We start from the raw sequence: 25160 nt of genomic DNA, 5'->3' as shown, positions 1-25160 counted from the left end.
GGCTTTTTGAAAGCTTAAGTCATGTTCATATATTCACCCCTTAAAGAATTCTCATGAATTAGTCATGAGTCTTCTCCACCAAAGCCAAGAGTGATGTTTCCTTAAGCTCTGAGTGACAGTTGACTCTATTCCTAAGTTTACAGATGTGTACAGAGGTGATTTCTGGGAGGCAGCTGTGGCTTAGTGACATAACCACTAAACATTCAAACGAGGTTCAAACCCCAGCTGTGTGCCACTGAACTCAGGGTAGGGCCTGGCCCCTGCTACTGTGGGTCCCTTAGGTCTAGTTTCTTCCTCTGCAAGATATGGCATGAAGGTGGTGTGGATAAAATTACAGGCTATAGTGGCCTAGCACCGGTCCTTGGCTAAATCTGAGACTGCTGTGAGCCTAGGGACAGAGGACTCTAGTGGAGACCCCGGATCTGGGGCTTTCTCTGTCTGCTTCATGTTTGGGGACCCTCTCAAACCTCGACCCTGAGGAGGATAACAGAAGTACAGACGACGCTCAGGGTTGGCTACATTGGTTTATTGGAAACACAGATCTTGGAAGAGATGAACACAGCAGAGAAGGAAGGGAGATGCTGGGACAGGGTGGGGACTCTGGCCATTGGCCCCACGACAACCCAAAGTAGGGTCTTGGTCCTCCCTGCGCTGGGGTCCCTTCCTGTGGTGACCAAAGGGACTTTTTTCTAGGGTAGCCTTTCCCAGAGCGAGCGGCAGAACCCAGGAAGAGGGCATTAAGCACAGGCGTGAGGAGAGGACAGGAGTGGGACGGACCTTTCCAAGTACGAGAGAAGTAGCCTAGGGCTTGCTCCACCCATAGCTGGGGTGGGCGGGAAGGGGGCGGGGCCATGCAGGGCGGGCCCTGCCGGGCGGCGCGAGAGAGATGCCCGGGCAGGGCCTGAGATGGGAGGCCTAACATTTGCGACAGACGCTGCCGCAGGAACCCACGCCGCAGGAGCTGATGCCGCAGGAGCCCACGCCGCCCGCGCCCAGGCCGCAAGACGTGATGGAATTGCAGGGGCCGCAGGGCGCGCACAGGCCGGTGCTCACCGCCAGGTTCCCGCTGCAGGGGGCGCTGCAGACGCTGCCCGTCACCGGCCGGGAGCCCGACACGCAGAGGTCCCCGCAGACGACCCCGCCGCGGGAGCTGCTGACACCTGCGAACCCCAAAGACTGAGTCAAAATTCTGGGGGGCCGAGGGTGCCGCCTCCCCTCTCCAAGCATCTTAGCAACTCTAGTTCAAAAGAAGTGGTCCTTCCTGCTGTCTGACCCCAAATCCCTCTTCCTGTGATGCCATTTTTAGGTGTCAGAGAAAACACTACTTCCATCCTTTACAGGAAGCGAGTAAACCCATCCACACAGGGCCTAGGATACTCACAGACATTCACGGACCCAACGCCTTCACACAGTCTGAGAGGGAAAAAGGAAATGGCAACATTAGTGACAGCCAGAGCTGCAAAGAGAGCTCCACAAATTCTTGGAGTGGGGTCCACGAGTGGTAAGAAGGAGGAGCAGAGTGTCAGAAGGAAGAGTCCTCAGAATACCCCACCCCACCTCAAAGTGATAAATGATAGGTTTGCCCCAGACCTGGCCATTGCTCAGCCCGGATCAGGGCAGGTATTTGTGTAAAGGGTGGGAATGGGTAGTCAGAGCCAGGCTGGAATGGTCCTCACCTCTGCTCCTCGCCCTCCAGCAGGCGCCTGTAGGTGGCGATCTCAATGTCCAGGCCCAGCTTGGAGTTCATCACCTCCTGGTACTCCTTGAGCAGGCAGGCCATGTCCTGCTTGGCCTTCTGCAGGGCCTCCTCCAGCCCGGCCAGCTTGCACTTGGCATCAGTGAGGGCTGCCTCGCCCTGCTGCTCTGCCTGGGTCACTGCAGCCTCCAGCTTGGAGTTCTAAGGGCCCAGGAGAGAACAATGTGGTCTCTCCACACAACAGGGATCACCCCAGGAACAGGCCTCTCCCCGTCATCACCTGGGGCTCCCTGAGTAACCACAGCCTTGGTCTCAAGTCATGCAAATGGACTGGAGAATGAATGGTGAGATCCAGTTGGGCACACACACTGCCTGTGGGACCCTGGGTGGGCCTCAGAAAAACCCTACCTGGCACTTGGCATTCTCGACCTCAGCCGTCAGCCTCTGGATCACACGGTTCAGCTCATTGATCTCCTCCTTGGTGCGGCGCAGGGTCTCCCCATGCCGGATCACTGTGGCCTTGATCTCCTCACACTGGTTGTGGGGAAAGGGGATGGAGAAGCAGAAAGGCTCATGAAACTCAGGACGGGATGTACCACCCATTCAGAACAACATGGATGATTTCAGGTCGCCCAGTGCACAGCCTGTGAAACCATAAGGGCAGCCCTGTCCTGCCACTATAATCTGAGAGCTGTCTGTACTTCTTTCACCACCTCTAGGGATCAGAATCCCCAGACAAAAGAAATCCTATTAATATATACCTCACATCCCTTCCATAATGTCTAGGAGGAAGATGACCTGGACCACTCACCTTGCTGCGGTACCAGCTCTCAGCCTCAGCCCGGCTGCGGCTGGCAATGTCATCATACTGAGCCTTGATCTCAGCCACAATGTTGTCCATGTTCAGGTCCCGGCTGTTGTCCATCTTGACGATGACCGAGGTGTCTGAGATGTGGGCTTGGAGAACTCGGATCTCCTGCAGATGGTGGGGCAGGAGGATGGAAGTGTCTTGTTTACACCTTTGCTTCCCTCACCACAGCATGTGCCAGCCTTCTCAGCCCTTTCTGGTCTCCAGCCCTGGCCCCCTCTGACAGCCTCATGGACTGTAGCTCCTGCCCAAATCCCTGTCCAACTCTGATCACAGATCAGTGCCCTCTCTTCCAGGCTAGCTGCTGCTTTCTGCCTGGACCACAATCACTCACCTCCTCATATAGTCGCCGAAGGAAGTCAGTCTCCTGAATCAGGGCCTCCACATTGGCCTCAAGGTCTGATTTGCGGAGGTAGGCACAGTCCACATCCTGGGAAGATGGGGAAGTCTTTGAGCAAAGAGGACCCCTGGTGATCATCACCTGAATTCCTCTCTCTCCTCACACAGTACATGGAGGTGAGGGAGAAAGGATTCCGTGTTCCTCTTCCTGTCTTATCTCCATGCTGCCCTTCCCTGGAGGCATCTCACAACCTCCTCCCCTTCTAAGAACAAATGCCTTGTGCCTTGGAGGTGGACCATTAACCTTTCACTCCTCCTACCTGAGATCTCTTACCTCCCATGTCTTCTTTTTACCCTAAGCTTGCCAGACTGGCTCCCTTGCTCAACCACCTGGACCCTTCCCTGTTTCCCAACAGTCCTCCAAAACTCCACCTGGCCACTGTTGGCTCTGCTTCATCCTCCCTGCCAGACCCTGGGACTGTGCCCCTCCTCTTAACCAGACTCCTGAAACGCTAGACAGAACACCATCCCTCAACAGAGAGACGGAAGCTACCATGCCTCCATGGGAACCCATTCACAGACTATCAACTCCGAAGCAGCATAGAACATCCAGAGATCAATTCAATCATACCCCTGCTTCAGGTCAGGGTGCTAGTGAATTTTCCAAGGTTACTGCCCTTGTCAAAGCCTTGAATGTGCCTTTCATGACCTGGTCTATGGGAATTTCCCATCCTGACTTGGCAAGGTCACTGCACCCCACAGGGAGGTTGAGAACATAGATCTCCCCAGCAAGAGCTTGTCATTCTGATATCCCTCATGTCTATGCTTCCCAATTCTGTGTTACTCACCTTCTTCAGAGCCACAAACTCATTCTCGGCTGTTGCTCTTAGAGCAACTTCCTCCTCATACCTGCGGGAAGAGGACAGAGGGAGGTCACCATGTCACAGGAGTGAAGGGGACAACATTAGGGACCTCCCCACATAGCCAGATTCCTGGCAGCCCTGCTGGGTCCTCTCTGGTTGGACTTGGGGTGTGTCTGTGATTCTCTCTCCACTTGGAATTGAGGGATCCTGGGGGTGACTCTTCTGGAACCTCACAGCCCTGCTGCCCAAACTGCTCTGAGGTCACCTCTAGAGGAAAATAAGGACTCAGCACCAGTCTGGAGTGGACAGCAGCCCCTCTGGGGCACTGCAGTCCCAGCCACCCCCAACCTGGGTGTCCAACCTAGCTCAGCTGGGGGAGGACCTATGAATCTCAGAGGCCATCAGCACTAGAGCAACCTAGACAGTGGGACACCCAGAGACCCAGGACCTGGCAGCCCTGAGAGACATTGAGACTCATATCACATCCAGGTGCTACAGGTGGGAGCCTCAGGGGCCAGGCCTGGGAGAATGCAGATGCCTCCTCCCCACAGAGCACAGGGCACTCTTGCTGGGTGATCAAGCTTTGAGAAGAGAAGCCTGAAGGAGGGGAGAGAGACTTCCTAGAGAATCATGGCCCTCCTCATAGGCATCTGAGCAACGACTGCCTGATGGGAAGATCCTGCTGCATACCACCAGCTTGCCCTGCATGGTCACACCCCCTTCTTTGAAGTTCTTTTCCAATTTCATCCAGTGGGTTGAATCCATGTCCATTTCCTGTGCCCAACATCACCCTCAGCCACACTCACCTCTTCTTGTAGCCCTCCAGCACCTCCTGCAGGCTGTTGAGCTCCGACGACAGCCTCCCGCTGTCGGCCTCTGCGCACTCGGCCTCCCGCCTCAGCGTCTCGATGTAGCCATTGAACAGGGGCTCGAGGTTGCTCTCGCAGCACTGGCGGTTCTGGTAGAACTGCAGCTTGGTCTCCAGCAGCTTGTTCTGCTGCTCCAGGAAGCGCACCTGCCATTTGGGGTGGGGGAGGGGACAGATGGCTCCTACTGCCCCCAAGCCTATTTGGGGGATGGAGCGGCCTGGGGAGGGTGCTGATTGCTGTAAGGTAAACTCCAAAACCAGTACTTTTTCTGACAAAGGTCCATATAGTTAGTCAAAGCTAAGGTTTTTCTAGTAGTCATATATGGATGTGACAGCTGGACCTTAAAGAAGTCTGAGTGCTGAAGAATTGATGTTTTCGAACTCTGGAGATGGAGGAGACTCTTGAGAGTCCCCTGGGCTGCAAGGAGATCAAACCAGTCAATCCTAAAGGAAATCAACCCTGAATATTTATTGGAATGACTGATGCTGAAGCTGAAGCTCCAAAACTTTGGCCACTTGTTGTGAAGAGCTGACTCATTGGAAAAGACCCTGATGCTGGGAAACACTGAGGGCAAGAGGAGAAGGAAGAGATAAAAGATGAGATGGTTGGATCGCATCACTGACTCAATGGACATGAGTTTGAGCAAGCTCTGGGAGATGGTGAAGGATAGGGAAGCTGGTGTGCTGCAATCCATGGGGTCGCAAAGAGTCGGACACAACTGAGGAACTGAACAACAACAACGCAAACCAAGAGCTCAGCAGAGATTAGACAGAGGGAACTGTGAAAGCAAGGCAACTTCTGGATTTCAAGATAGTGATCATGTTTGGATTTTCCATATTAGAGGTGAGAGCAAGGGGTTGGGAAAGATCATTCCCTCCTCAGGTCAAGTGAGTTATCCTGACCTGCTGAGTCTAGATGACATGTGGTTGGGAGCCAAGTAGAGTTCTTTTTGCATTTGACTGCCCCATCAGTGCCCAGCCCAAGTTTAGTATGGGTGGGTTTAGAATAGGTGTGATCAAGGACACCCACTCAAAGGCTGAACTGTGGTTCTGTTCCTATATCTTGTGTGCATTTGTTGAGTCTTGTTTGCATGTATGCTTTCTTCTCTGACATGTGGTTCCAAGCCTTGTCCTGGTCTGTGTGTAGGGCCCTTGCCTGTCTGGACAGAGGTTGTAAATAATATCAGTGCTCTAATCAGGAGCCCCTGATCTAGACTCATCTCTCTGGTCTGTCTGTACCCTGGAAGTGTGTCTGTCTCCTCCATCAGCCTGGGGGCTCACCTGGCCCACATCTCTCCTGCCCCCTGACTAACCCTTGAGTGCCCACCCAGGAAGGAAAGGTTCAGGAAGGGTGTGATCAAGGACACCCACCTTGTCGATGAAGGCAGCGAATCTGTTGTTGAGACACTTGATCTGCTCCTTCTCCTCTTGCTTCACGCACTGCGCATTAGGGTCGATCTCCAGGTTGAGGGGCGTGAGGAGGCTCTCATTGACGGACACGGTGGTGATGCAGGGAGGGCTAAGGCCGCCCACGCCGCCGGAGCGGTACCCGAAGCTGCGGCCAAAGGAGCCAGTACGGAAGCCCCCGCAGACGCTGCGGCTGCCGAAGCCCCCGGTGAGGCCGCGGTAGCAAGAGATGCCGCGGTAGGGGGCGGCCGTGATGCAGCAGCGGCCGGGCCGAGGTCCGCAGGCGGAGACGCAGCTGAAGGCGCGGCCACGGAATCCTGATCCGCAGGTCATGATCCTTCTGGAGGTGTAGGTTGCAGAGTACAGGAGAGGAGAGCTGGAGTCTTGTGGAAACTCCAATGTCCTCCTCAAAGAGCCGGGGTCCTATTTATGCTCAGGTCGGAAGGGGCTTGGCTATGCAGATGCCGTTGTGGCAATTTGCACTTTATGGGCTTGTGTGGCTAGCTGAGTTCAACGCCTCTCTAGAATGTGCTTTAATAGTGGCCCGCACCCTCTTCTGTGTAAAGGATGCCAGTTCCTGGGCTGTAAGGGACTCAGCATGTTTCATCTTCAAAGTGCCTTGCCAGCTGGGCATGCAGTCATCTTAGGAGACTGGAAAGAGAAGGGCAGGGCAGGAGAGTGGAGGAAGAGAAGGGAAACCAGATGTGGTGGAAGCAGGTGACCTGTGTGTGTGCAGGTGTGAGTGGGGGGCCTAGGAGAGACTGGGGTGTTAACAAGTAACTTCTAGACGTTTCCATCCCGTAGTGGGCAAGGCACTACTGTTACATAAAGCTGGATTTTCCCAATCTCCAGAGAGTCCAGTTGGCTGCCGAAAAACATCTGACTTTTCCTGCCATGACAGCAGCCAGCAGATTATTAAATATTTGTGTTTTATGTTTTCTTTCACTTTTATTATGAGAATTTTCAAAATTAGGAAAGTTGAAGAAATGGTACCTGTATAACAAAACCCTGATGTGTTCCACCCAGGTACCCACATTCAAGAGTTATTAACATTGTGCCATATTTGCCTTCACATTTGTCCAGTTATTTGATGATTACAGAAAGCATAGCATGGAACCCTTAAATACTTTAGCATGCATTTCTTAAGAATAGAGACAGTACCATTTTTCACATGCAAGGAGAAGAATGATAATTCCAAAAAATCATTTACTATCCATTCATATTAAAATTTCCTAACTGTCCTATGATTTTTAAAAATAGGTTTTTAAAAATAACTTATGGCTATATCTCTTGTATTTTCTATACACTGGAAAGTAACTCTTGAGCTGGGCTGTTCAATATGGTAGCCAATAGACACATGTGGCTATTTAAATTTAAATTAGTTAAAATTAAATAAAGTAAAAATCTAGTCTTTCAGTCACATGCCACGCATGACTAGCAGCTACATTATTGACAGAACAGAAACAGAACATTTTCACCATCACACCAATGTCTTTCAGATAGTGCTGGTCTGGAGGCTTGATTGCGTTTAACTGAAAGTGTTTTTGGGCAGCATATATCATAAACAATGCTTTATAACTCTTACTGTATCTCCCCAGAAAGCACAATCAAGTTGTCTTGTTACTGGTAATGCTAAATCAGATCACTTGAGTATGTTTCCCCCTTTACAATTAGAAAGACTTCTGTAGGGAAATATAGGTTCTATTTTCTTTTTACTGGCCACCTACTATGTTACCAACACTATATGCCATAAATGATCTCTAATTCTCACATCCACCATATGAAGTAGGTATCATTATCCCTATTTTACAGATGAGGAAACTGAGGCTTAGAGAGGTTAAATAACTTGCCCCAAACCTCCCAGCTATTAAGAAGTGGAACTGAGGAGATGCCAAGCCTTCTCACCTATAGGTTATGACAACCCTTGGATTTCCTAGTCCTTGGAGACTTTCAAGAGGATGGAGAAACTTATTGGGAGAGGGTTACTGTGGATATAGGGCTCCTCTTGTGGCTCAGTGGTAAAGAATCCTTCTGCCAAGGCAGGAGACTTGGGTTCAATTCCTGAGTCAGGAAGATCCCCTGAAGAAGGAAATGGCAACTTACTCCGGTTTTCCTGCCTGCAAAATCCAGTGGACAGAGGAGCCCTGATGAGTTACAGTTCATGGGGTCACAAAAGAATTGAAAATGACCTAGAAATTAGACAACAACAGCAATCTGTGGATATAGGATTGAGGAGAGCCAGTCTAAGAAAAATGGGCAGAGTCAGGGGGTGTTGGAATGGTTGGAACCAGGAGGGCCAATGTGCATGCGTGTGACACAGGGCAATGAGAGACTGAGGAGAGGAGATCTGTAGGACCCTGTGGCTGAGAATTGAAGGAAAGGGATGGAGAATAGCAGTTTTAGCTATTTGCTTGCGTCTGGTATATTGTAAGTACCTTGATAAGATTATACTGTGTTCTACATACATGAAACACCCCATTCCAATAGAGCAAGACTAGAAAAATGACCCCATAAAAGTACAGGGGTTTGTTTTAAATGGATGGGGAAAAAAGAGAAGAGGAACACTGTAGCTGTCAGCTCCTGGTAGCTGGCTTGCTGTAGGGGCAAAGGGCAGTCAAAGCAGCTTTGTACATGGGGTCACTGACCATGTCAGCAATATGGCCATCCCAGAGGAGGGTGTGGCTCCTGATGTCACTTTATGTGTTTGGGGACCTGGGTCAGCTCTTCTGAGGCCCTTTATGCCCTCATCCGCCACTCTGGGCACTGCCCACAATGGAGGTGGTGCTTCCAGCCAGCCAGCTGGGTGTCCCAACAAGAAGCCCTGTGAGTCAGAGTGCAGCTCACATACACTTTGCCTTTTCTACTAGTGTAACTCCCTATAAAAGTGACACGCATAAACATAAGCTAATTACTAATGGCTGGTCTTTGCTAAGCAATTTGAAAGAAGCAAGAAGGAATTTAAACCAGGATATAAAAAAATTCAAATGTGACACCATTTCATTTAATTCAGGTATTACTAATGGCTGCTAATTTTGAAGACCTAAAAAGACATTCTATCTGTAGGTTTTCTTGGAGTGAAAAAAGCTCTTGGTGAGGGAAGGGGAGAGGGGAGGGGGAAGGATTGGCAGAATGACTACTCTGTGGTCTTGGCTCTGGCAACGGGAGCTTTATGGAAGTTAAGCCCAGTCAATTGTTCTCAGTTGTGTCCAACTCTTTGTGACCTTTTGGACTATAGTCCACCAGGCTTCTCTGTCTATGGGATTTTTTCAGGCAAGAATACTGGAGTGGGTTGCCATTCGCTTCTTCAGGGGATCTCCCTGACCCAGGGATTGAACCCATATCTCCTGCATTGAAGGTTGATTCTTTACCCACTGAACCATCAGGAAAGTTAACATCACTTTTATTGTGAAATATACCACTCTTACAAAAGAATGTATAGTTGGTATGCCTACCACCTGTGGGAAGAAATAGAACATATGTGTAACTTAGGAACTTCCTCTGAACCTCATTTTCATTGCACCCCCTTCCTTCCTGAACCAGGATGGTTCTTCTCTGGGGTTTTGTGTTGAACGATTCCTTTTCTTTTCTTTAGTTTAAGGACCAAGGAATGCATCTCTAAACCATATATTCCAGTTTTTGAACTTCATATAAATGGAATCATATTGTGTGTATTCCTTTGTTCAAAGTTGCTTCCTATAGCTGTACTCTGTTCATGTTCACTGTGGATTGTACTCTCTGTATGAATATGTCAGTTTATTCATCTTTCCACCTCCAAGGCCTCGTGGCTGTTCCCAGAGTTTGTATTATGAACATATCTGCCATGAACATTATTTCCCATGTCTTCTGGTATATCTGTACAAGAGTTTTTCTAAGGTATGTGGTTATTTAAAAAAATTATTCAGGTAGCATATGCTTAGTGTAGAAACCTATTTTATGAACAGTCTTCCAAACTTATAACAACATCTGTTGATATTAATCTTATTTCATAGTAGATACTATACTGATTGCCCAACTTGCATTAATGCATTTAATTTTTACAAATTTCCCTTTGAGGCTGGTGTTATTATTCTTGTTTTACAGATGAGGACACTGAGGACTAGAGGGTCAAGAGATTTGCTCAGGCTGTAGTTAGAGGCAGAGCTGGCACTCATAGCTTGGTGTATTTGATCTCAATGGAAAGGCTTGATCATTGTCCTGTCCATCCACTGTCTTCCATCCCTAAAGCATCACATGGTACATGGTACATTCACACACACTCACTATTCCTCCCCCTCCAGTACCTCTTCTGGGTCCTTCAGCATGCTCTCAGGGTGCAGGACCAGAGGATGAGGAGAGCTCACTCTTATTTGTTGTGAGCTTCCAATTCCAAGAGAAAAGCTGTACGTATACCCAGACCATGAACAAAAATGCAAACTCTGCAGCATACCAATGGGTACAAACATTTGGTTCATGGCTATATTCCAAGGACTTGGCACACAGTAGGTGCTCAATAAATATTTGTTGCATGAATGAAATGAATCCCAGATGCACATTAGGTGCTGAGTAATGGAGCCATCAAAGCTTGATGGTTAATTATGCAAAGCTTTTTTTTTTGGTAAGATAGGGTGGGGTCCAGATGAAGCAGATCGGATGGCGGCCATTCCTAAGGGTGGGGGTGGGGGTGGGGTGGGGAGAGGTTCTTGGCTGGGGCCTGAAGGAAAGATGAAGTGAGTAGATGTGTCCTTTACCAAAGCAAACTCCTCAACCTGAGTGATGATGGGAGCGGAAGGGAAAGGCAGACAACAAGGGAAGAATTCTGAAGGCCACGGGCCAGAGTAGAGATGGGGTAGGGTTGAGGAAAGAGAAGTGGATGGAAGGTAGTTTTTAGAGGAAAGGAGGAAGAAAGATGCTTGCTTTTAGATTACTACTCTCCAGGGCCACTTGGAAGAAGGATGGAGACTGACTGGGGTGAGGAGAATGGCATGGAAGGGAGACTGGGGGAGACAGAGGGGAGAGGAGGGAAGAGGAGGACAGTGGAGGAAAAAGGTCAAGACCCATGGGAGAATAGTGGGGGGACACTCCACAGTGGAAGAGCAAAGGAGGTTCATGGGGGAAGGGGCACAGGTATAGCCCTACCTAAAGGGTAGGCTCCAGCTCTAAAGAAATGAGCCCTCATGGGGCAGGGACATGGGCTGGGGGAGGTGCAGGGGCTCAGCCTGGTAGGTGGGAATGGACCGCACCAAGGGTGGAGCTCCTGAGTCAGGCTTCCTCCTCTGCCAGATCCTCCACGACTGCCTTTGGCCCTCCCTCCTCTGGTGAGTTCTCATGGACAGTTGGTCACTGTCCCAGGCTGTCTTGGCTGAGGGGCAGAGCTCTGGCACAACCTCTTGGATACCTGCAAGCCTAGAGCTTTGGTATCTTCCAGACATAGAGTTCACAGGCTGCTTCCCAGTCTGCAGCCATGCAGCAGAATGACATGGGCCCTGCTTCAGAGGTCTCTGTCTCCACTGGCTCTCCATTGTCACAGCATCTCGTGATCCCTTCCTCTTCTGCAAGGGCCCTCAGATTGCCCCCACTGTCTACTCTCTGAAATACCTCCATGCACGTCTTTTTACCAACACTGTCCCTCCTGCTGCTTTATGAAGCCTGTCCTCACCCTTTCTAGGGATCCGTTCTTACCTTTCTCATCAAACTAACTGATTTCACACCGTCCCAGAATGGGCATTGTCAACAGGCATTGCGCTTCTGAGGATCTGATGGTATAGCTAAAAACAAGATCTCTTCAGACTTCTGCCCTTTCTCATGAAGTTCTGAACTTCTGCGCCTGTCTTCCCCATCACATCAGGAGTTCCGGAATCCATATTTCCTTCCTCCTCTTAGTGCTTTCCTCTCCCTTGCAAACTTAAGATAGGCTTCAGCATATTGCAGGGATACATCAACCACAAAATTCTTGAATCTAACAACAAGATATTACCTTGTCTAACCCACCGTCCATCTTGGGGCATCTACTTTGCAACAACCTTCACAGGAGCAGGATGGACCAGAGGGAGTCTTGAACAAGAACTTCTCAATGTTAAAATTACCTGATTTACCCCTTATCTCCAGGCATCCCTTGAAACAAGATCTACTTGGGCTAAAAGAGGAGGCTCTGATCTCCAGATAAAAAGGTCTTTTGGTTCACCCTGTCTTCACAAACATGATGGCCACTCCAGAATAAAGAACGTTTCTCTTTTACGTAAACCTCATTTAAATGGGAGACATAATGCAAGCTCCTTAGGAAGGCATGACTCCTTCTGGCAAGTTTTTCTTCAAATCCAACTTCCATCTGTCCAGCTACAGTGGAAGTCCTGTTCTCTTTAGAGTTCCATTATACTTGGATAGATTGTCAGCCTCAATCCCATGATATCCCTGGGATACTCACCAATCAGGAGGTTTTGGATTTAGGCAATAAATAAATAAATTCACCATTCGGCAAGGTGAATGAGCATGTCATTGATTTGTGCTAAAGATTTATGATGGTCTGTTAAAGCCAAATAAGGAACACAAATTTATCAATTACAACAGATAACATATTTTTTGGACTGTCCAAGCTTTTCTTTTCACCCAGTAGTGTAGTTGCCTGAGGATTGGTGACAGTTTCCCTTTGCCTAAGAAGAGAGCTTCCCTGGGGTAGTTGGGCTTGAGGATGGACCTTTGATTTTGGGTTCTTTTAAGGATAAAGGAAAGGTCTCCAGGTTTACTTGCCCCTAAGATTAACCCCATGGTAGAATAAGAGTTGATAACATTTATTGAGCACTTGCTATGTGCCAGCTGTTGTGATGAGAATTATCCATGTATTTTAAAATTTAATCTGTCTATTCCTCCTGCAATGTGGGAGACCTGGGTTTGATCCCTGGGTTGGGAAGATCCTCTGGAGAAGGGAAAGGCTACCTACTCCAGTATTCTGGTCTAGAGGATTCCATGGACTATATAGGCCATGGAGTCACAAAGAGTAGGCCACAGCTGAGCGACTTTCACTTCATTTCACTTCATTATTCCTTTAAGATGGGCATCATTAGTGGGTATTTTACATATGTGGTTTAGTAATGTGGGTAGGTGTATTCCATCAAACCTGCTGATATATCCACAGCAGCAGCAGTAGCAACAAAAACAACAATAATAACACATATCTCTACCTCCCCATCAAACCTGACATTATAACTGCAGCAGCAGCGACACCTACCACTAATATGATTACATCCTTATGAGTGTGTCAGGCTCTATTTTAACTGCTTGACATGGATTAATTCTTTTAATCCTTATAAAAACTTTTTTTATGTAGGTAGCATTACCCCTATTTTACAAATCATGAAATGAGATAGGGAGAGGTTAAGAAATTGCCTAAAGTTACATAGCTAGAAACTGGCAGAGGTGGACTTTGAAACTAGGCAGTTTGGACTCTGGGTCTGTGTTCTTAACTGATAAGCCATGTATTTAAACTTTTTAGTTTCAATTATAGTAAGAAATAATTTTGCATAGTCATTAAGTGCACACATATGTACATATCACATACTATTGAAATAAAAGACCCTGAATTGTTTTTATTATGTATGCTACACTCTGATATTTTCTACTATATTCTACTCTCCTTGATTTTGTCCTAACCTGTTTCATTAAAATTCTGGTTGCTTCTCTTTGTGGGTCATGATGTGAACTCAGAAAATGCAGTCCCAGAGCCTCTTGCTTTTTAGTGATTACAACAAAGCACATCTCACAGTGCTCTGGAGTTTACTGAGTGCATGCACATCTCTGTAATTCTCCAAGGCAGCCCTGGGAAGAATTTGCTTAATCCATTTCCCAGAGGAGTGTACTACCCTGCCCCCCTAGATCACACAGGGCTAGTCATGGAAGAGCCCTGGTTCCTACCCAGCCTTTTAGTGTTCAAGGACCAATCTAACTATGTTGGATGGATGGCACACAACAATATGGGTTTGTTCTGACAATATGGATTAGCATCTTCCAATGCTATTGACAAATTGCTGTAAAGGGAAGGATGTTGCAGGGTTGTTAGAACATGGAAAGCAATATAGGCTCAGGGGAGTGATGGCAGGGGGCTGGATGCTCCCCCTTGTATGGCTCTATCTGGAAGATTCTCCTGTATTCTGAGCCAAAAGCTGTAAAGACTTATAATAGCCATGTCTACCCCAGTCCTTCTGGGCCCTGGAGAAATCATGGAGCCTGGAGGTGAAATCTAGACAGGCTATCGTTGCCTGGGGCCTTGTTGGGAATGGCTGGGCATTCTGGAGACCACTGAGCCAAGGTGTGCTCCCTTAGGCCTCATGGAAGACTCTGTGGGAGGGAGTGCCTCCTTTCAGCGTAGGCTGAAAAATAAGGTCTAAGAAGTGGATTTGTCCCTGTGCAAGTGGAGGTAGGTGTATGTGTGTATGAGCACGTGTGAGTATCTGTGAGATTGTTGATGGGAAGTCCAGCATGTGAGTTCGCAGTATGTATGTTTGTGTCTGTGAGAGAGAGAGACAGAGACGGAGAGAGAGAGACGAGATACAGAGAGTTGGCTGATGGGTGCAGGTGAGGAATTTGGGAGTAGGTGTGTGAGGCTTTGGTGCTGTAAAAACATTCATCCCTGTAAGGGAAATCACGAAGCGATCTCAAGTTCCCCATCTGTTGATCTTAACGCTCTCCCAGTGTTGCAGTGCCGATGTGATCAGCACCACGGACAGCGGCATGAGCACATCAAATGGGTGGTACGCGAGAAAGCGCAGCACCGCCTTCCCCCGCACTCCTTTCCAACGTGAGTCACCGCTCCCCTATCCTCAAAAACCTTTCGCCAAGTGTGTATGAGGAGGTTGGGGTGGGGTGAGGAGAGGTGAGCTGGCCCTTTGAGGACAAAAATTGTGCAGTTTAGGGTAAAAGGCCATAAACATCTGGCCGCATCTGGCACGCAATTAAGCACATTAAGGAAAGAGCAACAGCAGCTAAACAACCCAAGCCCATAAACATGTCTAATTGCTCCTAACACGTGGATACATCAGGCTCCTCACATATATAAAAGGCCCAATGATGTTCAAGAAGTGAACACCTCGTCCACTAGCCCTCCATTAGGACATCTGCCTCCTGAGAGCCTCCCGTGCCCCAAAGAAGCACCATGACTTGTGGATCTTACCGTCCTCTCCCAGCATTCAGCTGTGTCTCCGCCTGCGGACCTCGGCCCGGCCGCTGCTGCATCACGGCCGCCCCCTACCGCGGCATCTCCTGCTACCGCGGCCTCACCGGGGGCTTTGGCAGCCGCAGTGTCTGTGGGGGCTTCCGTACTGGCTCCTTTGGCCGCAGCTTCGGGTACCGCTCCGGCGGCGTGGGCGGCCTCAGCCCTCCCTGCATCACCACCGTGTCCGTCAATGAGAGCCTCCTCACGCCCCTCAACCTGGAGATCGACCCTAATGCGCAGTGCGTGAAGCAAGAGGAGAAGGAGCAGATCAAGTGTCTCAACAACAGGTTTGCTGCCTTCATCGACAAGGTGAGTTTCCTTGATCAGACCCTTCCTGAACCTTCCCTTCCTGGGTAGGCAGTGAAGGGGTAGTCAAGGGCAGTAGAGATGTGGTCCCTTCAGGTCCCAGTCTGATTGATGACTGGGCACAAACAGACCAGAGAGATGAGTCTAGAGGAGGGGCTCCTGAATAGAGCACTATTATATACAACCTCTGTCTAGACAGGCAGGGTGCCCACAGACAAGGACAAGGCTTTGGAACCACATGTCAGAGAAGAAAGCATACATGCAAACAAGACTCAAGAAATGCACATAAGATATAGGAATAGGATCACAGTTCAGCCTTCAAGTATTTGTCCTTGATCACACCTGTTCTGAAACCTCCCATGCCCAAGTCCCCGCTGGGCACTGATGGGGCAGTCAAATGCAAAAAGAGCTCTACTTAACTCCTGTTCACATGCCATCTAGACTCAGCAGGTCAGGATAATTCAGTTCACCTGAGAAGTGAATGATCTTTCCAAATACCTTGCTCTCACCCTAATATGGAAAATCTAAACATGATCACTATCTTGAAATCCAGAAATTGCCTTGTCTCCCACTGCCCCCTCTGTCTAATCTCTGCTGAACTCCTGTTTTGGAATTTATCTTAAAGCAATCAGCACCCTCCCCAGGCACCCCCATCCCCCAAATAGGCTTGGGGGCAGTAGGAGCCATCTGACCCCTCCCCCACCCCAAATGGCAGGTGCGCTTCCTGGAGCAGCAGAACAAGCTGCTGGAGACCAAGCTGCAGTTCTACCAGAACCGCCAGTGCTGCGAGAGCAACCTCGAGCCCCTGTTCAATGGCTACATCGAGACGCTGAGGCGGGAGGCCGAGTGCGCAGAGGCCGACAGCGGGAGGCTGTCCTCGGAGCTCAACAGCCTGCAGGAGGTGCTGGAGGGCTACAAGAAGAGGTGAGTGTGGCTGAGGGTGATGTTGGGCACAGGAAATGGACATGGATTCAACCCACTGGATGAAATTGGAAAAGAACTTCAAAGAAGGGGGTGTGACCATGCAGGGCAAGCTGGTGGTATGCAGCAGGATCTTCCCATCAGGCAGTCATTGCTCAGATGCCTATGAGGAGGGCCATGATTCTCTAGGAAGTCTCTCTCCCCTCCTTCAGGCTTCTCTTCTCAAAGCCTGATCACCCAGCAAGAGTGCCCTGTGCTCTGTGGGGAGGAGGCATCTGCATTCTCCCAGGCCTGGCGCCTGAGGCTCCCACCTGTAGCACCTGGATGTGATATGAGTCTCAATGTCTCTCAGGGCTGCCAAATCCTGGGTCTCTGGGTGTCCCACTGTCTAGGTTGCTCTAGTGCTGATAGCCTCTGAGATTCATAGGTCCTCCCCCAGCTGAGCTAGGCTGGGTACCCAGGTTGGGGGAGGCTGGGGCGGCAGTGCCCAGAGGGGCTGCTGTCCACTCCTGACTGGTGCTGAGTCCTTATTTTCCTCTAGAGGTGACCTCAGAGCAGTTTGGGCAGCAGGGTTGTGAGGTTCCAGAAGAGTCACCCCCAGGATCCCTCAATTCCAAGTGGAGAGAGAATCACAGACACACCCCAAGTCCAACCAGAGAGGACCCAGCAGGGCTGCCAGGAATCTGGCTATGTGGGGAGGTCCCTAGTGTTGTCCCCTTCACTGGTAAAATGCGGAGGGGGTTCTGGGGAGACCTGCTCTGCCATGATTCCCCTCTCTGCCCTCTTCCTCAGGTACGAGGAGGAAGTTGCTCTGAGAGCAACAGCCGAGAATGAGTTTGTGGCTCTGAAGAAGGTGAGTAACATGGGATCAGGAAGCAGAGCCATGAAGGATCTCCCAGAATGACAGGCTTTCATTGTGGAAAACAATGGTCTCATCCTTTGTGGGGAGCAGTGACTTTGCCAAGTCAGGATGAGAAATTCCCATAGACCAGGTCATGAAATGCACATCCAAGGCTTTGAAAAGGGCAGTAACCTTGGACAATCCACTAACAACTTGCCCTGAAGCAGGGGTATAGCTGAATTGACCTCTGGATGTTCTGTGGTCTCAGAATTAGTAGTCTGTGGCTGGGTTCCCATGGAGGCATGGTAGCTTCCGTCTCTCTGTTGAGGGATGGTGTCCTGTCTAGTGTTTCAGGAGTCTGGTTAAGAGGAGGGGCACAGTCCCAGGATCTGGGAGAGGATGGAGCAGAGCCAACAGTGGCCAGGTGGAGTCTTGGAGGACTATAGGGAAACAGGGAAAGGTCAAGGTGGTTAAGCAAGGGAGCCAGTCTGGCAGGCTTTTTGGTACAGGGAAGGGGAAAAGGAGAGCTGGAAAGTGAGAGGTCTCAGGTAGGAAGGGTGAAAGGCTGGTGGTTCATCTCCAAGGCACAAGGCATTTGTTCTTAGAAGGAGAGGAGGTTGTGAGATGCCTCCAGGGAAGGGCAGCATGGAGATGAGACAGGAAGAGGAACACAGGAAATCCTTTCCCCCTCACCTCCTTGTAATGGGTGAGAAGAGAGAGAAATTCAGGGTGATGATGATCACCAGGAGTCCTCTTTGCTCAAAGACTTCCCATCTCCACAGGATGTGGACTGTGCCTACCTCCGCAAATCAGATCTTGAGGCCAATGTGGAGGCTTTGATTCAGGAGACTGACTTCCTTCGGCGACTGTATGAGGAGGTGAGTGATTGTAGTCCTGGCAGAAACTAGGATCTGGAAGAGAGGGTGTTGGTTTGGGGTCGGAGTTGGACAGGAGTTTGAGCAGGAGCTACAGTCCATGAGGCTGTCAGAGGGGGGCCTCTGGGAGGCCCAGGGAGATCAGGGAGGGCTGAGAAGGCTGGTACACACTGTGGTGGGGGAAGCAAAGGTGTAAACAAGACCCTTCTATCCTCCTGCCCCACCATCTGCAGGAGATCAGAGTTCTCCAAGCCCACATCTCAGACACCTCGGTCATCGTCAAGATGGACAACAGCCGGGACCTGAACATGGACAACATTGTGGCTGAGATCAAGGCTCACTATGATGACATTGCCAGCCGTAGCCGGGCCGAGGCTGAGAGCTGGTACCGCAGCAAGGTGAGTGGTCCAGGACACATGCGTTCTAGACAAGATGGAAGGGATGTGAGGTATACATTAACAAGGCTTCTTTTGTCTGGCAATTTGGATTTCCAGAGATGGTAACAGAAGGGCAGACAGTTCTCATGTTACAGTGGAAGGACAGGGCTGCCATATATGGTTTCACAGGCTGTGCACTGGATATCTGTGGTGTCCTGAGTGGGTGGAATGTCCTGTCCTGAGCTTTACAAGCCTCTCTGCTTCCCACCAGTGTGAGGAGATCAAGGCTACGGTGATCCGACATGGGGAGACCCTGCGCCGCACCAAGGAGGAGATCAATGAGCTGAACCGTGTGATCCAGAGGCTGACGGCTGAGGTCGAGAATGCCAAGTGCCAGGTAGGAGCTGTTTGAGGCCCACCCAGGGTCCCACAGGCAGTGTGTGTGCCCAACTGGATCTCACCATTCACTCTCCAGTCCATTTGCATGACTTGAGACCAAGGCTGTGGTCACTCTGGGTGATCTAGGTGATGAAGGGGAGAGATTCCTGCTGTGTGGAGAGACCATAACCCACCTTGTTCTCTCCTGGGCCCTTAGAACTCCAAGCTGGAGGCTGCAGTGACCCAGGCAGAGCAGCAGGGCGAGGCAGCCCTCACTGATGCCAAGTGCAAGCTGGCCGGGCTGGAGGAGGCCCTGCAGAAGGCCAAGCAGGACATGGCCTGCCTGCTCAAGGAGTACCAGGAGGTGATGAACTCCAAGCTGGGCCTGGACATTGAGATCGCCACCTACAGGCGCCTGCTGGAGGGCGAGGAGCAGAGGTGGGTACTGTAGCCAAATTTCTCTCCCAGCCCTGCCTGGGTTCTCATCATGCAGTGTCCCTGACTTTCCTACTTGACAAAGCTCCCCATCCTGCAACTGGACAGGTAATTTGAGTAATTTCTTTAGGTATGTTTCTAGCCCCATTTCAGTTTCTCATGCCTACTTAGGTGCTGATCTGGGATTGACGCCTTTGCAAATCTGTTTCTCAGAGCCCAGAGTCAAGGTCAATTGCTGTTCCTGAGTAGCCCTGTTTGGGCTGGGTCGCCTTCCCTCAGTAGTGCTTCTTCTCTCCTGGCCCTCACTGCATGTGCCCCTCAGGGTTCCAACTCTCTTCTCAAGCTTGGCCTTGGCTCCAGCCCTGGGAGTTCAGATTTCCTCCCAAATGACAGCTTCAATAGAGGATTTTATCAACACACACTTATATATTCTAACTACATAGTGCCTTTGCCTAAGTGTTTGTTCATTGCAGCAAGTGAAATTAAGGGTAGACAGATAACAGGGGCTGGTCCGTTGAAGCAGCTGTAGCCTGCTCTGGGCATTTTTACTTGTCGCTTCTTTTGAGGGCAAAGGGAGACCCACTGGTCACCAGCCATCTATGTTCAGGTGGAAGGCAGCTGAACTGCTTCTGTGAGGACAACAGTCACAGGCTGTGCCCTTTGGTTCTTTCCCCTGGAAACAGAAAGACCCATCCCTCTGTCCCAAAACACTCTCGGAATGAACTCAGAAGCTTTGCTGTGGATTCCCTAGGAAACCTGGGCCTGGGAAGGTAGATTGTGAGCTGCAGACTCTCCTCGTTTCTGAAGCTGATTAAGACAACCCTTTGCTTTGGTCTCTCAGAGGGACTCTGTTTTCCTTAAGGAGACAGCATCGCGTGGGAAGGAAACCCAGGCTGGATGGAGTTAGGTGGCCGGAGTGGCACTGGTTATTTCCTCTTTCTGGGCCTCAGTTTATCCATTTGTTAAGTGAGGGACTAGATGTAGCTAATCTCTGAGTCTGCTCTCAATGTGTTCTAACATCCCATTCATTCATGCAAGTTATTTATTGAGCCAAGCATCATCTGGGGGCACTGTCGATTCTGCAGCGGGAAAAAGGATACACAAAAAAATTCTGTCCTCCTGAAGCCCATGTTTTAGTGATACCAGTCAGACCAGATTCAGGAATTTAAATCTGCTGCTGCTCAGATACATTTACAAGTCAATCAGAACGGAAAGAAATAGTAGGAGCTACCATTCCCTAAGCACTACCATTCCTGATGGCAGAAATCAGGCACTTACAGGCTTAGTTTGAGTTCATCCTCACAAAGTTCAGGGAGTAGATTTTCCCCAGGAGGCTGGCTGTGTGTGTGCTAAGTTGCTTCAGTCGTGTCCAACTCTTTGCGACCCAATGGACTGTGGCCTGCCAATGGACGGTAGCCTGCCAGGTTTCTCTGCCCATGGGATTCTCCAGGCAAGAATACTGGAGTAGGTGGCCATGCCCTCCTCCAGGGCATCCTCCTGACTTAGGGATGGAACCCGCATCTCTTTTGTCTCTTGCATTGGCAGGCGGGTACTTTACTACTAGCGCCACCTGGGAAGCCCCCAAATCCGAGGTTGCTCAGCTAATAAGGGCTAGAGAGCCAGGCGATCTGTCTCCAGAAACTATACACTGACCCGGGGCTACCGCTTAATGGCGCCTTTCCCGGGCCAGTGCTCAGAATGAGGGCCTCACCTTTCACCTTGGCTGTGTGGACCAGCGGCTTTTCAGGGCACTGACCTTTCTCTTTTCCTTTCCCCGCAGGCTGTGCGAGGGCGTCGGGGCTGTGAATGTCTGTAAGTAGCCCGCCCCTCCCCATTCTCCAGCCGGGTGGTCACAATGCCTTTAGGGAGGGGGCATTTTCGCCGCCCCACGCCGCCTGGCTGGGGCAGTGTCTGACCAGCGTCTCTGCCTGTTCTTCCCCCATTCAGGCGTCAGCAGCTCCCGCGGTGGCGTCGTCTGTGGCGATCTCTGCGCCTCCGGTGCTGCCCCTGCTGTCAACACCAGCGTCTGCAGCGCCCCCTGCAGCGGCAACGTGGTGGTGGGCACCTCCGACGCCTGCGGCCCCTGCTCTAGGGTGGGCGGCAGCATCCTGGGCTGTAAGAAGTGCTAAGGTCGCCTTCGGGCCCAGCCAGGACCTCGTGCCACCGAAACGCCCCTTCCGTTGCATCCCCCGCCCCCGGGCCGCTCGCTGGCCAGAACCATCTGCCCTCCCCACTCCTTCTCTGCTCCCTCTGCGTGCCATCCGCCAGGCACCTGAGCCCCGGGGAGGCTGGGGCACACCCTGACCTCTTTCTGTAGCATTTCCTAGTAGTCGTTTTGCTGTCTTGAGGATTCATGCCCTCTTCTGCCTTCTGTGTTTTGCTGGATTCATTGGTCCTGCCTGATCCCCTTCACCGAATCTTGGAGGAAAGCGGGACAGGCCCTGGAATCTCCCGATCTGCACATCCTGGGGAATCTGCGAGTGTGCTGGTACCTGTAGCATGGACATGGGGAACGCTGATGGTGGTTTTCCTGTAACTCTTTGAGGGCCGTGCCCTGTGGGAGGGGAGGCCATCACCTTTCAAGGATGCCCGCAGAGGCTTCTACAAAGCCAATGAGTCAACTGCCTGCAAGCTCTTGTCTTTGTTTCACTCTTTGTTTCCAATAAACTAATTGTGGCTAATCAGACCTGGGTGCCTCAGAGTCTCATAAATGCCAGGGCCTTCCTGAGATAGGTGCTCCCTGCCAGAGATGTCCTCAGGACCTCTCATGTACTCAGTAATTTTTTGTTAGGTGAAAATGACGTAGTAGAAGCTGCCTGTCTGGGCTTAAGCAACTGGAGCCTTGAGAAAACAAGAGAAGACCCATGGAGATGGGGAATCCCTCCTTGCCTTGTGTGGTCATGGGTTTCTCTAGACCAAGGATTCTCGACTTCAGTGCTACTGACATTCTGGGCTGGTGACTTCCTTATTGGGGGACAAGTATCCTGTGCATTGTAGGATCAGTGATTTGCTCACAGTCACTCAACTAGTAAATGACTGAATCAACAGGTTTAACCAACTCTTTAGTACATGATTTTACTTAGGGAGCCAGAAGGGCAATAGTCAGCTGAAACCACCCTATCATCCGATAGGTATCATTATTCCACTTTACAGGTGAAGAAGCTAAAATGTAGTGAGGATCAGTGACTTGCCCACCGGCCTCTACCCATTGCATGGCAGTAGTAATCACCCTCCCCCATTTGTGGCAAACAAAGATGTCCCTACACATGGCCAGATGTGCCCTGTGGCTTCTCAACCAGCGTGATCCTCCTGTCTACCCTGCCAAGGACATTCCTGGGGGGAAAAGTACATGGGTGAGGGTAAGAATGAAAGGAAGGCATGAGGGACAACAGTGTGAGGGAGAGGAAGAGCTTCAGGTTGAGGGTCAGGAGAACCAGGCTTCTAATTCAGAGTTCTGACTCTGCCATTTCCTAACTGGGTGACTTTGGGCAAGTCGCTTCTGCCCTCTGAGCTTCAACTTCTTTGGCTGTAGAATGAGGGATGGTGGACACTATTCCTAAGGCTCCTTTTGGCTCCCTAAGTGAGACTGTGTATTTAAAAGAGTTTGGTTAATACAAGCCTATGTTTGAATATTGGTTCAGCCATTTTCTAGTTCTGTAATTGTGGGCAGGACACTGATTGTCACTGAGCTTTATAGTTTATTCATCTGTGAAATGGAATAATGACACCTACTGGGTTGTAGGGAGGTTTCAGGTATCTATTGCACATAACATACCAGTCCAAAATTTAGAGGCTTCAACCATAATGCTTTATTTTTTCTCATGATTCAATAGGCTTACTGGGCAGTTCTACTTTATGTTTCTTGGGATGCTAGGATGTCTGGAAGGTCCAAAATGGCCTCATTTCACATAACTGAATTTGGTGCTGGATACCATGGACAGAGGAGTTTGGCAGGCTACAGTCCATGGGGTCACAAAGAGTCAGACATGACTGAGTGACTAAGAACACACACTAGCTAGGAGTTGAGCTGGAGCTATTGGCCAGGACATGTCAGTCAGGAGACAATCATTTGAAGAGATGAAGTTTAACATAAAGAATTATTAACTGTAATAGGTGATTGAGTCATGAGAGTTTGGCTAGTAAGAAGCAAGAAATCTAAAGCATACAGGGGCTGCAGTTTAGGAGCAGCCCCTACCTCTAGACCTAAGGGAGCACACCCAAGGAAGTGGACTCTGTTGCCAAGATCTGGACCTCAGAGCCAGGGAAAACTAGGGAGACCTGTTCATGAAGACATGTCTCCACCTCAAAACCACCCGAGAGGGATACTGGAAACTGCCGGCCACAGTATACTGCTGACCACTGTGTGCTGCAGCAGTAAAGATATGGCAACACAGGGGAAGTTCCGGAGAAACTGCGGGTGCTGCAGGAATCTGCCAGGAGGAACCTGGAGCCAGGAAGGAAAGCCCCTTCCTCTTGCGCTCTCTCTCCATCACCCCCTACTGACAAAGCTCAATCTTGTTCCAGTAAACAAAGGAAAGTACTTAAAGGGCCCCTCTAAATTTTCACAGAGCAGGCCATGACAGGTGAATCTGGAGCTGAGAGACAGTGCATTGATAACTGGAGCCCAGGGACTTGGTTCTTCTCCCTAGGAGCCTTTCTCATATAGCTGCTTGGTGGCTGGTTTCCAAGAAGGAAGGTAGGGAGCAGAAGCAGACAGGCCTCTTTAGGCTTGAGCTCACTTCCACCATTTTCTACTGGCCAGAGCCGTCACAGGGCCAGCTTAGATTCAAGGGGAGGAGAAACAGGCTCCACCTTGTGTTGGCTTATATGTGAAGAGAAGAACAGAATGATCAAGTCTTCTTGTGGAGACTAGATCCCACAGTGTGCCCTCTGGTCACAACAATTCATGTCCCTTCCACAAACGTGCTAACTCCTCCAAAGATCCCCCCGAAATTTCATCAGCTGGAAATTTAGGATCTCACTGGTTGGATTAGACCCATTAACACATGAGACTCTTGGTATATAGTTCTTTTGTTGTAGCTCCTCCATTATTATCTACCTCAGGCTGAAGTCTTGTGAATTAAATGGCAATTATTTATGTCCACCACACCTATCATGCAATCACCATTGCATTCAGTTATTACAGAATCCTCCCTAAGTCCCTGGGAAGGAGGTGTTACAATCCCAGAGCAGAGTCCAGAGTTACTTCTCCAAAAGGTCAGAACTTATAGCCTCTGGGGGAGGATAACCACAGGATTCTGCACTTCTGTTTAGAAAGAGGAAAAATTTAACACACTGAGAAGTCCCTGATTCATAACAGTTCTAAGTACAGTCAGGCGCCCACTGCTAATTCCTCCTGTTGCAGAGACTGGGAGTGTATCTGATTAGTGCCTGGTTTTGCTCCCTGGAATTGGTTCTCCTCTGCCCTTGTCTCTATCCTTTGGAATCTTGGCTTTACCTTCTGTATCATCCTTTCTTTTCCATGATAAACAGCCCATGTGTTCTTAGCCTGCTTCTTGTCTGTAGGAGGTTAGGAGCCCAGAGGCCTCTTCACTTTGAATGGTTTCTCTTCCTTGTAGTTAGATCTGCTATAATTCTTTTAAAAATTTTGTAAGGTGTGAGGTGGGGCTCAGGGCCTCAGGACATGCAGCTTTTACAGAAGTCGAGTGTACAATGTCAGTCCTGCTTGGTCCCTTAAGCTGGTAGGTGGAAGGCAGGTGCATCACCTCCAGAGGCATGGGGTGTCCCTGGACTCCTCCAGGTGCCACCTGGACAACCTCCCAAGGTTATTACAGAATTCTCCCT

The 25160-nt window shown here is 49.9% G+C and overlaps 2 protein-coding genes and 1 long non-coding RNA gene across 4 annotated transcripts; 1 reads left to right on the top strand and 2 right to left on the bottom strand.

Annotated features, from left to right (window-relative positions):
* Window positions 1–511: 511 nt before the first annotated feature.
* On the bottom strand, window positions 512–10648 carry LOC110147082 (keratin, type II cuticular Hb1). Of its 2 annotated transcripts, XM_070454380.1 has the most exons (10): window positions 7947–10648; window positions 6006–6692; window positions 4573–4781; window positions 3752–3812; window positions 2899–2994; window positions 2508–2672; window positions 2105–2230; window positions 1677–1897; window positions 1382–1413; window positions 512–1160 (listed from the first exon to the last, which is right to left on the bottom strand). In XM_070454380.1, the coding sequence occupies exons 2-10, from the start codon at window positions 6372–6374 to the stop codon at window positions 916–918; spliced, it is 1524 nt and encodes a 507-aa protein (XP_070310481.1). In that variant the 5' UTR covers window positions 6375–6692; window positions 7947–10648; the 3' UTR covers window positions 512–915. The 2 variants fall into 2 exon arrangements, with proteins under 2 accessions (XP_070310481.1, XP_020764000.1); XM_020908341.2 differs by lacking the exon at window positions 7947–10648 and having other exon boundaries at window positions 6006–7247.
* A 4456-nt stretch (window positions 10649–15104) lies between these two features.
* Window positions 15105–22041, top strand: LOC110147083 (keratin, type II cuticular Hb1-like). Its single transcript, XM_070454381.1, has 9 exons — window positions 15105–15531; window positions 16244–16452; window positions 17242–17302; window positions 18073–18168; window positions 18399–18563; window positions 18814–18939; window positions 19138–19358; window positions 21136–21167; window positions 21303–22041. Exons 1-9 carry the CDS (start codon window positions 15163–15165, stop codon window positions 21482–21484), a joined length of 1461 nt encoding a protein of 486 aa, XP_070310482.1. The 5' UTR covers window positions 15105–15162; the 3' UTR covers window positions 21485–22041.
* LOC139030825 (uncharacterized) lies at window positions 16404–21374 on the bottom strand. Its single transcript, XR_011483233.1, has 3 exons — window positions 21067–21374; window positions 18091–18201; window positions 16404–17730 (listed from the first exon to the last, which is right to left on the bottom strand). It is a non-coding gene; the product is annotated as an uncharacterized lncRNA (long non-coding RNA).
* Window positions 22042–25160: the final 3119 nt, after the last annotated feature.

The sequence above is a fragment of the Odocoileus virginianus genome, chromosome 24 (assembly GCF_023699985.2).
Source record: "Odocoileus virginianus isolate 20LAN1187 ecotype Illinois chromosome 24, Ovbor_1.2, whole genome shotgun sequence".
NCBI classification, from domain to species: Eukaryota; Metazoa; Chordata; class Mammalia; order Artiodactyla; family Cervidae; genus Odocoileus; species Odocoileus virginianus.
The sequence above is the reverse complement of the archived record's forward strand: the minus strand, read 5'-3'. Positions and strand labels throughout refer to the sequence as shown.